General features: G+C 45.0%; 1 protein-coding gene across 3 annotated transcripts in view; it reads left to right on the plus strand.

Moving 5' to 3' along the window:
* The first annotated feature begins 542 nt into the window (after positions 1–542).
* The window catches only part of LOC147896877 (uncharacterized), a 34,154-nt gene continuing 22,311 nt past the window's right edge, over positions 543–12,385 (plus strand). For all 3 annotated transcript variants that reach the window (XR_015541783.1, XR_015541784.1, XM_087381744.1), the window contains exons 1-4: positions 543–2,252; positions 2,342–2,418; positions 2,543–2,654; positions 2,761–2,886. Coding sequence is in view for 1 of the 3 variants with exons in the window: in XM_087381744.1 (XP_087237870.1) it covers positions 855–2,252; positions 2,342–2,418; positions 2,543–2,654; positions 2,761–2,886 (1,713 nt within the window). In the remaining 2 variants the exon portion in view is untranslated. The remainder of the gene's footprint in view (positions 2,253–2,341; positions 2,419–2,542; positions 2,655–2,760; positions 2,887–12,385) is intronic.

The following is a 12,385-nucleotide window of genomic DNA, read 5'->3' on the forward strand; positions in this document are numbered from 1 at the left end:
TTGCGCTTGGGGTTGCGTCGCGCGAGTTGAGCTTGAGATGCCCACCATCTTCTACCAAGCAAGTTGCTCGTCATCCTTGAGACGTTTTCCAGACCCGTTCATCTTGTGTCGTAGTGTATTGCCGAGACGTATGGCCTCATAAGAGCACCTCCCCGCGCCGATACTAGCATTGGCACTAGGGAGTGTGTTAAGCTAGCAGTGGACACGGCTAGGGATAGTGTCCCCACGTGTTTGTTGGGTCATCCACCAACCACTAGCTACATGCAGACAGTCACCTTCGAAACCAATAGTTTTCGCATCGAAAGCTTGGCAACGACGAGGGGTGCCTACACCATCATCGATAGCGAAAACCGCCTTCTAAGCCGGGTTAGCTAGTCCAGCATTCGGGTGCTAGTTTGGAATTGCCAAAATCCCCTACTATTCCCCTTGCCAGGTTGGCATGGGGAAGCAGGCGGATTTCCGGCTGCGGAGCTATGCTGGGTTGTACAGCGTGGCAGCAATGAGGTGCCAAGTGGTGGACAAAAAGGGCTCAGGGGCATCGTCTCCGATGCTTCATTTCGATTTCTACACCCATCAAGAGCTCTTCTCCATCTCCATCTCTCCATCTCCATCCTTTTATCCGTTTCAATCTTTCTGCTTTCAATCCATCCTCTCCATTTTCCTTCCCTCGCAACCATTTTCCCAATCGTTTCCTCTCCATATAGCTTGCCGCCCGATCTTTTCTCCATCGGTTTTGCTCGCAGTCGACTTCTTCCTTTCGCAATGCTCCGCTCCGCGAGTAGCATCTCAACTACACTCATCGTCCGACGTGGAAGCTCTTCGGCTCCTCTGTCCTACCTTTAGCGATTCGTATCATGGGGAGTGGGGCAGACGAGGCGGAAGCTCTCAGTGATTTGGAGGAGGATGCACCTCCCGTACTTTCACCCTCCCCTACCGAGGATAGCTTACAGGCAGTCCGTGCGGAGCTTGAAGCGGAAAGGCAGGCGAGGAAAGCGGCAGAAACAGCGAAAGCTGAACTGCAATCTGCTTTTACGCGTTTGAAAACCTTTACTCAGGAGGCCGTGAGGCAGAGAGACGAGGCAGTTAAATACAAGGAAGAAGCACAAAAAACGAGCTCGGAGCTCGGGAAACAACTTTACGAAGCTTTGCTGAGCCGAGACGATGCGATCAGACAGCGAGACGGGTTTGCTCAAGCAAGAGACGACGCTGTAGAACAGTTTTGTAGGCAGGTGGAGGATGCAAGTAAAGTCAGGGAGTCCTCAAGGTCTGAAGTCGAAGCTGCCGTACGCTTGCTTGTTGCAGGGGCTGAAAATATTACAGCTAGGGCTAGTTCTGTTAAGAGCTTTCAAGTGAGCCTTCCACAATCCTCATCGCACAACGGTGTTGCAGCGATCGCGTACAGTTATACTAAGCGAGCAGAAGAGATAGTGGATGAATTAGTAAAACATCAGGAAACTGCTCTAAAGAATAGGTCTGAAATGCGGGAGCAGATGGAGCAGCGCAACTATCAAACTGCTATAGAAATATCTGAATTGGAAGCATCCATCCAGCGATTGAAAGATGGATTATCACAAAAGTCTTTGGAGCTGGAGAAATGGCAAAAGGTGGCTAATGACAAAGAAGGTAGAATTTCTGAGATGGAACAAGAGATGTCGCACAAAGTAGCAGAAGCTGAAAAGAAAACTAAGGCCTTAAAGACTGTAGCACAGGCAGCCGAGTACAAGATAGAAAAATTGAAAGCACCTATTTCGGAATTATCGAATCTCATTTTCAAGGCAAATGAAACCCTTGCCAAGATTTTAGATTCATCGTCTGCCTCACAAACGCAAATTACCAACAAAGCCTCTTCTTCCATTCGTGGTGAACCAGAGGAAGGCCTTCAAGAGTGTACGAGTAGGTTGAAGGAGGTTGTTGACCTTTGCTTGAAACTACGGGTGACTTGGAAAGAGCATCGAGATCTCAGGAAGAAGGAAATGGATGATCTAGAGGGCACCATAACTAGACTCATAACCGAGAAAAAAGAAATCACTAATTTCCTCAAAGGTGCTCTTGCCAACAAGCAAGGAATGTTGGAGGCAGTGTCCAAGGCAAATTCGGACAGTAATCATAACTTAAATACAGCTACGAAGAATTGGGAAATGAAAAATGAGTCTGATTTGGAGAGAAGCAGGTTTCCTTCTGGCAACTCTGTGCAGAACCGAATGGAGGGTTCTCTCGGTGATGAGTTTAAGACAGGGGAGACTATCAGCATGGTGCGCCATTCAGCCCTCATGACTTCTCATTCCAAAGATTCGTTTTTTTCTCAGCTGCTCAGACATTTGAATTGCTTGCTCGTGAACAGGCCTCTGCGTTAGAGAATGAATTGAAGAATTTGAGGCAAGAGATCTTCGAGCTGCAACAGTTTTTAGCGGTGGCAAGGTATCTCTTCAATTGTGAAGCCAGTACCCCGATAATCTCAGATTCACGAATATGTTTTTCTTAGTCATGTCTTTGCGAGCTTCATCTCCGATCGGTCTCATATCGTGGTTCTGGTTATTATCAGGGGGGATGTGGAGTGGCTAAGAGTCACATCAGAACGTCAAGCAAAGGAACTTACTGAACAAGAAGCTAAAATACACGAACTCGAAGAACAGCAATCTCTTGCTCAAGAGAATGTAGATTACCCCATTCATTATGGCTTTGTTTTGATCCTATCAGTAGCTGGGTGTGTTGCATATGAGAGGAATCTCTTAGTTTTTCCTGTTTGTGTTATTTTGAAAGGTTGAGGGCCTCAAGATGGACCTGGCTGCAGCAGACGAGGAAATTCTTCGCTGGAAACAAGCTGCTACAAAAGAAGCTGAAGCTGGAGCTACTGTGCTTGAGGAGGTGGAAAGATGTCAAGAGGAGGTAGGTGCTGAATAGTTTCTCTCTCTCTCTCTCTCTCACACACACACACACACACACACATGTACGTACACACATTTTTGGGTAAAATGGATGTATTCTTATATCACAAGAGGCTGTCCCCAAAGTGGAGATCATCAAATACAAGACTAGAAAATTTCATTGTAAGACAAGTAGACACAAATTTTTTTGTTTTGGTGAAACAGAGTTGTCCTTATATTACAAAGAACAGTCCCATGAAAAGGGACATCCAATTACAAGCTCTCAAATGATATCATTATATGACAAGAAGGTCCGATCATCTATATCCCGCACATGTATGATTGCCGTTAAGGATGCCCGGAAGAACTGATAGCCAGAGATGGATCAAGACAAGTACACACACACACACTTTTTTTTTTTTGTGAAACCAGTAACTATATTATTAACATGAAATCAATGTACATGACATTAGACTCCAAAAAGGAGCCTAATGGAAGAACTCAAAAACAGTCAGAAAACACTTCAAGACTAGTAGCATCCAAGTCCCTCGCAGCATAACTATCATGTAAAGATTGCTTGAGGGACATTCTGAAGAAAGCATATGCTTGAGGAAACTGTTGTCCCATCCTAGAATGCAATCTCTGTGTCCAAATAGTCCATAGTACCCAGAAACGAGCCCAGTGAAAGAAAAGGAGGAATGGAGACATCTGAGATGAGAAGCATCCAAACATCCAGAAGAGTTTCTCGAATCTGATAGAGGGAAACTGAAGCGGCAGCAAATGAGAGACATGAGTGATCAATATCCGAGAGTGCGGGCAAGACCATAACAAATGGGGAAGTGTCTCACGGTGATGAGAGCAACGGGGGCAGGAAGAGGAAGCAATACAATGTGCTGCCAATTTCATCCCAATGGAAAAAGCTCCCACTATACATCTCCAAAAGAAAAGCCTCTGTTTCAATGGCAATTTAGCTTTCCAAATTTTCTTGAGTTGTGATTGCCACCAAGATAAAGGCCTATCCAAATTCCAAAGAGTGTTGGCATGCTTATCAATCCATGGCGGTGGAAGAAGAAATCTATAGACCATCGAGGAGGCCAGATTATGCATTGAAAGTGAACAGGTAGCGGGAGATAAGGAAGTCAGATTCCAGTCCAGTAATCTGTCGTGTACAAACAGTGGAGGAACAGGAACAAATGGCTGCAACATAATTGTAAGTATTTTCCAAATGGGCCTATGATGCAGACCCAAGGGGAATGTCCTGCAAGCTTGTGGAAATGAAAGCACATAACCATGTTGATCCACAACATCTCCGACAAATTTTATGCCCAATTTCATAAGATTATATGCTTTAATAGGTGCCTGTAAAGCAAGAGGCGATTCAAACACCTTGCTCCAATGGATGCTTTCCAAGCGAAGAGAATTACCATGATGGGAAGAAGCACCTTACCATTTAGCATAAGAGAGAATTCTCTTCCAATCATGAATAAAAGCAGTAGAAACAGGACAACCAGGAATTTTCCCCTGAAATGTGGTCATGACTGCTTCCCAGTGATCTGTAATCCAATGCCCATATGCATGGGACGTCATGTTTCCACACATAGCTGCTAACATAATAGCCCATGGCTGTTTTTGCTGAAAAAAATCAGCAATCATAGTGCTCTTTCTTGCCAACATATGAAACTGAAGATTGAGAATATTCAGTCCCCCATGAGTCTTAGGAGAACAAACAGACTGCATGGGAAGTAGTCGCAAAGCCTTTTTGTGAGATTTGCTTTTCCAAAACATCTCCATAGCCTGGGACATATAGGAAGCCAAATGCTTAAAAGACCAGGGAAGAAGAGGCAAATAAAATTGCACATATGCCATAATGATAGACTGTACTATCCGAAGTCGAACATGTAGAGGCCAAGTGGACAAATGCCAGTATTCCAGCTTCTTGTTAATCTTTTGAAGCACCCATTTGAGCTGTGGTTGAGGGGTAATATTCCAGCCAATGGGATACCTTAAATGCCTCACAATAGTATGGGAAGAAATAATGTTGCTTGGCCAGAGAAGTGCATGCCAATCAGCTTCTTTCAATGCTAGAAGATTCGATTTCTGAAAGTTAATATGCAGTCCAGCAACTATGCTAAAATCATTCAGAATATGCATCAAATGAGAGAGGTCACTTTAAGAATTCCTGGGCATGAAATATGAATCATCAGCATATGCCTGTGCAAGAAATGGCTGTGCCCCTGGAATTTGCAAGCCATGAAGCTGTCCTGTATCTGCAAGATGGTCCATATGCAACAATAACGGATGAGTAGCAATGGCATACAGTAGCGAACTAAGAGGGCAACCCTGTCTCACTGAGCGGGTCATAGTCCAGGTTCTTGACAACCCACCACCAAGCAAACACTGTGCAGTGGCATGAGAATAGAACCAGTAAATAATATGGACCAGCCGAGGGCCAAATCCCAATTTATGCATAGTCTGAGAAATAAAATCCCAATGGACAGTATCAAATGCTTTCGCAATGTCCACTTGCAGAATGAGAACATCTTGTTTAGAATATTTGGCATACTCAATGGCAAGCAAAGCATTGGAGATATTGTCAGTAATCTGCCTTCTGGGAACAAACCCATACTGCTTGGGATGAAGTCCTGCTTGCAAGATAAATCGAACCCTGAGGACAATCATTCTGGCAATGAGTTTGTAAATGACTGGCATAAGAGATATGGGCCGCCAATCAGCCATTGTCTCACACAACCTTTTTTTGGGGATCAATTTGACAAGGCCATGTTTCCAAGAAGGAGGAAGAGATTATTCTGCCCAAGCATGATTGATCATAAGAAGAAGAGTATTTTTGAGATCACCCCAAAATGCACGGAAAAATTCAACAGTCAATCCATCCCAACTAGGAGAGTTGCCTTTGCGTAAATGACTCCAAGCATCATCCTGATCTGGAGATGTACTTTTGTTGCAGACCTTGCCAAAGGAAGGACGGGTTGAAACAGACCCTCAGAGCATGGTGCTTGGAAGACTCCAGGTTGTTCACTCATTATGAGGGGGACAACTGGAAGATCGTGGAGGCTGGGTTGCTCGAGTTCGAAGGCAGGAATGTGACGGAAGGGGGTGGTGCCAGGAGGTGCTACCAGAGATGGACCTGTGTACCAGGATGGTGTGCGGAAGCGGAACCGGACTTGGTGGAGCAGGAGCCACTGGATGAAAAGCTAGGAAAATATTTTGACACCGCAAAGTTCCAGAGGACTACGACCAGGGAGTTACTGGAGCATCTTCATCGACGTGTTGGCATTGGGCCGAGATGTGTCGGTGAGAGGGGGTGTTGGAAAGGTCACCTCCCCATCTGTAAGCCCGCAAATGAGGAGAGCGTGGGGGAGGGAGACCTAGGGTAGGATGTGCCCCAAAAGAAGAGAGGCGGGTACCTGGCTGATCTGTAGGAGCATAAGGCGGAGCAGAGGACAGCAGTAGGGACCCAAGAGAAGAGACCACGGATGACGTCAGCAACAGTACGGAATAGTACAGAGCTGAGACGTACACGTGGCAGATCAGGAGAACAGGATAAACAAGCGCTGACATGGCAGGTCAGGAGCGCAGGTGTATGGGGCTGCCAGTGGGCAGAGGCATGCCTTATATAGGCTGGGCCCTTGTGATAGAAACTCTATTCCCTTATACACACACAGATCACGGGCGATGGCATCTATCTTTCCTCCCAGCCTACTCTCATAGATCGCATGTTTTTTTAAAAGATCATACGTCATTTTTCTTCTTCATGCATATCCACGAGACCCTCATTTTCCTAGATGGTTCCCCTTGCCAAATGTCATCATTTTAGCCTTTTGGTGCACCATTTACCCCTCTCTTGGGGCACATTTAAAACCACTTGCCCCTTGGCATTATTACACATTTAGGTGCACCTAGGCCTTAGCACTCAGAACCACCTAGTCAATGCCATTTCACCCTCACCTAGGACCTTGGCAGCTACTTCTCTTGACCGTTTCATTTACGCATATTAACTATTACAAAAGTTGGTCATCTAAGAGAAAATGCCCACCGATCTTTCCGAGGTCATGCTATCTCGGCTAGAGCATAACATTCCTTCCCTCTTCAAGCATTAGCGTCCTCGATGATGAAATCTGGGAACACTCTCCGTAACTGGTACACGGATTCCTAGGTAGCTTCCGATAGAGGTTGACCATGCCATGCAACCAACACCGTGGGTATCTTCCGATTTCGTATTTGCAGTGTTCCTCGGTCCAGGATTCTTATTGGCTTGGGCCTTGCAATATCCTCTATCTCCTGAAACAAAACCACACCTTCGATTAGTGAGTCACCTGTATGCAAAAATTTCTTTAAGCGCGAAACATGAAAAACCGGGTGCACCTTACACCCATGTGGCAATTCTAATTTATAGGCTACACTGCCTATTCTCTTTAGAATTAACCACGGCCCACAGTATCGAGGTGATAACTTAGCACACTCTCCTGAAGTCAACGACTTCGAGTGCGAAGGAACTCTGAGAAAAACTTTTTCTCCTTCCTTAAATACTCTTATAGACCGGTTTTCATCCGCATACACCTTGGCTCTATCCATAGCCTGGTGGATATTAGCTCTTGCAAGTGCTAGCATCTCCCGCATCTGAACTACAAAGTTCGCGGCACTAGGCACTCTCTGAGGTACTCCAAGTATAGTTGGATTGACTGGTCTATAACCATAGTTCAGCTCAAACGGACTGAACCCGGTAGATGAATGTTTTCTATCATTGTAGGCAAACTCCAACAATGGCAACCACTTGTCCCATGTATGTTGCCTCAATGACACATATGCCCTCAACATATCCTCTAAAGTCTGGTTGACTCTCTCCGTCTAACCATCCGTCTCAGGATGATCCCCACTACTCATTCCCAACTCAGTCCTTAGTGTCTCAAATACCGCTGTCCAAAAATAACCGGTAAATTTGACATCTCTGTCTGACACTATGGATCTAGGCAATCCATGTAGACGAAATATATGTCTAATGAACAAATCCGCTACTTGCGGGGCACTAACAGATTCTTTAGTTGGAATGAAGTGAGCCATCTTGGTTAGACGATCAACCACTACAAGGATAGAATCATACCCTCCTTGCGTCGTAGGCAACCCTACAATAAAGTCCATGGAAATGCTCTCCCACTTACTTAGTGGTATTTCCAAGGGCTGTAAAAGTCTGGGTGGCTTCACCCGCTCGGCCTTACTTACCTGACACGAGAAACACCGTGTCACATATTCATGAATATGCTTTTTCATCTTTGGCCAAAAGAAATCTCGCTTCACGAGATCATATGTCTTCTCGACTCCTGGATGTCCCGCACACGGGCTATCATGGCACTATCGAATGACTCTCTGCCTGAGATCATTCTGACTAGGTACTACAACCTTGCCATTTCTTTCTAGCATACCATCCCTTATGGTATATCTTGCATAAGTTTGGCCTTTTCTGGATGCCAGGTCATTCTTCTCATTTTCCCCGGGTTTTAACCCATGAGCTTTAGGCCATAAGCTCTGGACAAACTCGTCCACCTTTTGAGTTTCTCTAGTCTCGGTCATTAGAGCACTCTCTAATACCGTGAAACTCAGGTTGTGCATAATGCGAGACAATGCATCAGCAACCTTATTGTCTTTTCCTCTTCGGTACCGAATCGTTAAATTAAACTCCTGTATGAGCTCTGCCCACCTAGCTTGGCGGCCCCTCAAGTCAGGCTGTTTACAAAAATGTTTCAGAGTATCATGATCCACATTCACATAAAACTCTGAACCATACAAATAATGCCTCCATGTTTTTAAAAGCATGGATAACAGCATACAACTCCAATTCATGAGTTGGCCAATTCCTTTGAGAGGGAGAAAGCTTCTTGCTTTCAAAGGCTACTGGCCTTCCCTCTTGAAGGAGAACTGCTCCTACCGCAATGCCACTTGCATCGGTTTCTAGGAACAACGGTTTCTGGGGATCAACTATTTTTAACACCGGTCCTATGACCACAGCTTGTTTTATGGTGTTAAAACTTTCTTGTTGATTCTGTCCCCAAATAAAAGGTACTTTATCTGAGGTCAGATCAGTCAATGGCGATACTATTCCGGAATATCCTTTGATATGCCTTCTATAAAACTGGACAAATCCCAAGAATGATCGCAACGCGGTCAGACTCTGAGGGATTGGCCAAGTTAGTATCGCAGCCACTTTCTTCGAATCCATTTCTACCCCCTGTGGAGTAATTATGAACCCTAAATATTCAAGCCTAACCATACACATTATAGTTTTCTTTTTATTTACATAAAGACTGGCTTTCCTCAAAGTACTGAACACTACTCTTAAGTGTTCACGATGCTCAGTAATACTTTTACTGAATATCATGATATCGTTAATAAAATGTACTACGAACTTTCCGATATACGGACGTAGTAAATCGTTCATAAGCATGACGAAGGTCGCTGGAGCATTGGTAAGTCCGAAGGGCATTACCAAAAACTCATAATGACCAAACCTGCTTCTGAAAGCGGTTTTATGCACATCCTCGGCTCTAATCCAGATTTGATGGTAGCCGCACTTAAGATCTATCTTACTGAAAATCACGGCTCCATGTAATGCATCTAGCAAATCATCAATCCGAGCCATCGGATACCTGTGCTTAACAGTGATATTATTCAATGCTCCGTAATCTATACAGAGGCAAAACGTATCATCCTTTTTCTTATTTAATATCACTGGCGAAGCAAAAGGTGAGAAACTTGGTTGAATCTGCCCCAACTTGAGGTATTCTTCCAGTTGTCTGCGCACCTCCGCCTCTTCAATAAAACTCATTCTATAGGGAGGTCTATTTACAGGTTCTGTCCTCGGGATCAGTTTAATCTTATGTTGAACTTTCCGCTCTGGAGGTAACCCATAAGGCAGTTCATCCCTAAAACATTCAGAGAACTCCTCTGTTATAAGATTAGCCAGCTTGGCCATCTCACCACTTTGCGTAACATCAGTGCTAGTCGAAGAATCATCAACCGGCTCTACCGACGTTGTGCAAAGGAATAAAAACTCTACTTGAGCTTTTCTGATTTCCATCACGGAAACCAACAGTTCCTGAGGTATATCTTTTTCACCTCGCAAGACATAAGGCACATCATTCATCTTGAATTGATATACGTGCTTTTTCCAATCAATGGCTGGATTCTTCCTAGAATGCCACGCCATACCGAGGGCTATATCTGCATGAGCAAGCTTGGTCATTTCAAAATCAAGCTTCTCAGCATAGTCCTGAATCCGAAGCTCCAACTGGGTAACCCTTTGGTACCATACTTCAGTCGAACTTCCATCTGCCATTCTGACTGTATACGCATAGTCAGATGGGCTTGTTTTTAATTTCAGCCTCTTCACGAGCTTGGAGTTAATCACATTGTGAGTTGACGCCGAGTCAAACAACACAATGACATCATGATTGGCCACTTGCCCTTTCATTTTAATTAACTCCGTATCATTAAAGGCTGTATACCCCGTTGTTGCGGGCTTAGATAGGATGTTATCAGGTGCACTCGTCACTAACTTAGCAACAGACACACATAACAAACAAGGTACTAACCTCTGAGAAGGTCCCGCCAATTGCATCTGCATATGTTCCACACTGGGACTCTCCTGCATTTCCATGTCGCATTTAGATATTATCATATTAGCCGTGCGACGGTCTTTATTCAGTGGACAATCCTTCCACTGATGTCGCTGAAGGCAGCCGAAGCACAATCCTTCTTTTCTAGCTTTCTCTTTTTGTTCAGGGGTCAATGAGGACTTTGACCAAGCCCGGGCTGCCATTGGAGTTATTTTCCTTTTCACCCCAACGGTGGTACTTGTTTTTACTGGTCCCTCAACCGGCTTCACCTGCTTGGTTTGGCCACTTGGTTGCGAGACACTTGTCTTTGAAGTCCATTTCCTCTGAAATCCCCCTTTTTTCGGGCACTCATACTGAGTCCCTGCTTGCACAAATCGACCAGATCTGCCTCAAGCATCCTCATAGTTCAGGCTACTGTAATAGATTCATCTAATGTAGTCACATACTTAGCCCGAACTTCCATTTTGATCTTGTCGTTCAGTCCATAGATATAGTCTTTTAACTGAACCGACATAGGGAGAGGGTCTGTTATTTTCATGACACATTCCTTGAATTTGTCAGTGTACTCTGCCACTGACAGACTCCTCTAACGAAGATTTCTATAAGCATCCCAAGCTCGGGATTCTTCATCAGGTGGGAGAAAGTGTTTCTTAAATTCAGCTTTAAACCCTTCCCAGGTGGTAGGAGCAACTTGATCCTTCTGTTGCTTTATCCACCATCTATCCGCTGCCTCAATAAACAGGTGTGTGGCCTCACGGATTTTCTTTAGATCAGATCTAATTTCACAAATGGCGAAGGCTTCTTCCCACTTGTGTAACCAAACCTCGATCACATCAGAACTGCGCTCGGTCATTCGACCAGCGTACTTCTCCGGTCTATAATTAGCGATATTAGGCACTTTGACCCTTGCGCGCTCTAATGAATGTATACTGGGCTCTGGCTCTGCTGGAGCTTTGCCCTTATCAATTCTAGACGGTCTAGCCGACAAGGCTTGCACCATCTCCCTGATCTCATTCTGACCAGCGTTCACTTGAAGCTGCTGGTTCATAATCTGCTGTAAAGCATCTTCTAATATCGAAATCCTACCGATCAAAGTAGGTGCTGTGTGATGTGACATTTGTTGTGTAGACCGTGCTCGAGACTCACTAGGATTCACCCTAGAATTCTGTCCTTCTGCCTCCATAGTTTCACAATGGAAAATGGTTTTTTTTTTTTAAAAGTCTTTTCTAGAACCCAAATAAAATATATATACACCTCTTTTCTATTTTGCTTTCTTGTTTTTCTTTCTCCCGCGCACTAAACTCCCAATTATATAATACTCCGAACGTTCCTTTTATGGTGCAGGAATAACAGGACTATATATAAAACTGTAAAAGCTGTATCGAAAGAAGGTGCTTCCGGATTTTCTTCTCGAAATGTTGATTGACCCCCTGTCGTATTTATCTCTGGTTCGCATTTCCCTCCACCTGAACGTAGTACCCAGACCTAGGCACGTGCGTGGGATTTACGGGCACAATGTTTGTAGCAGCATCCACAGCCAACTGTGCTCAGAGTTATCTGGTAGATCACACGGCCAGCATCGACGGGTTACTGCGTGGAGAAAATAGGAGGCGGAACGGGCGAAGGCCTGGGGTCACAGTTGACTTGACGAATGCGAAGGGGCAGGACGTAGATGTATAGCCATGGAATCTTGGCAGACGATGGCGATGGCCTGCATAATTGAGCGTAAGTGCTCGTCAACACCACGCCACGTCGTCCCCGCAGAACATCCACCGAAGATGCTCATCCACCTGGTCCCGTCACGTACAGCCTTTGTCACCGCCAACGATCCACACGTCCCTCGCACGTCACGAACAGGTGATAGCGTCACCTCTGTGCTCCGAACCTTCCTTT

Source organism: Dipteris shenzhenensis, chromosome 11 (genome assembly GCF_047967505.1).
Source record: "Dipteris shenzhenensis isolate YYH24624 ecotype China chromosome 11, Dip_SZ_1.0, whole genome shotgun sequence".
NCBI classification, from domain to species: domain Eukaryota; kingdom Viridiplantae; phylum Streptophyta; class Polypodiopsida; order Gleicheniales; family Dipteridaceae; genus Dipteris; species Dipteris shenzhenensis.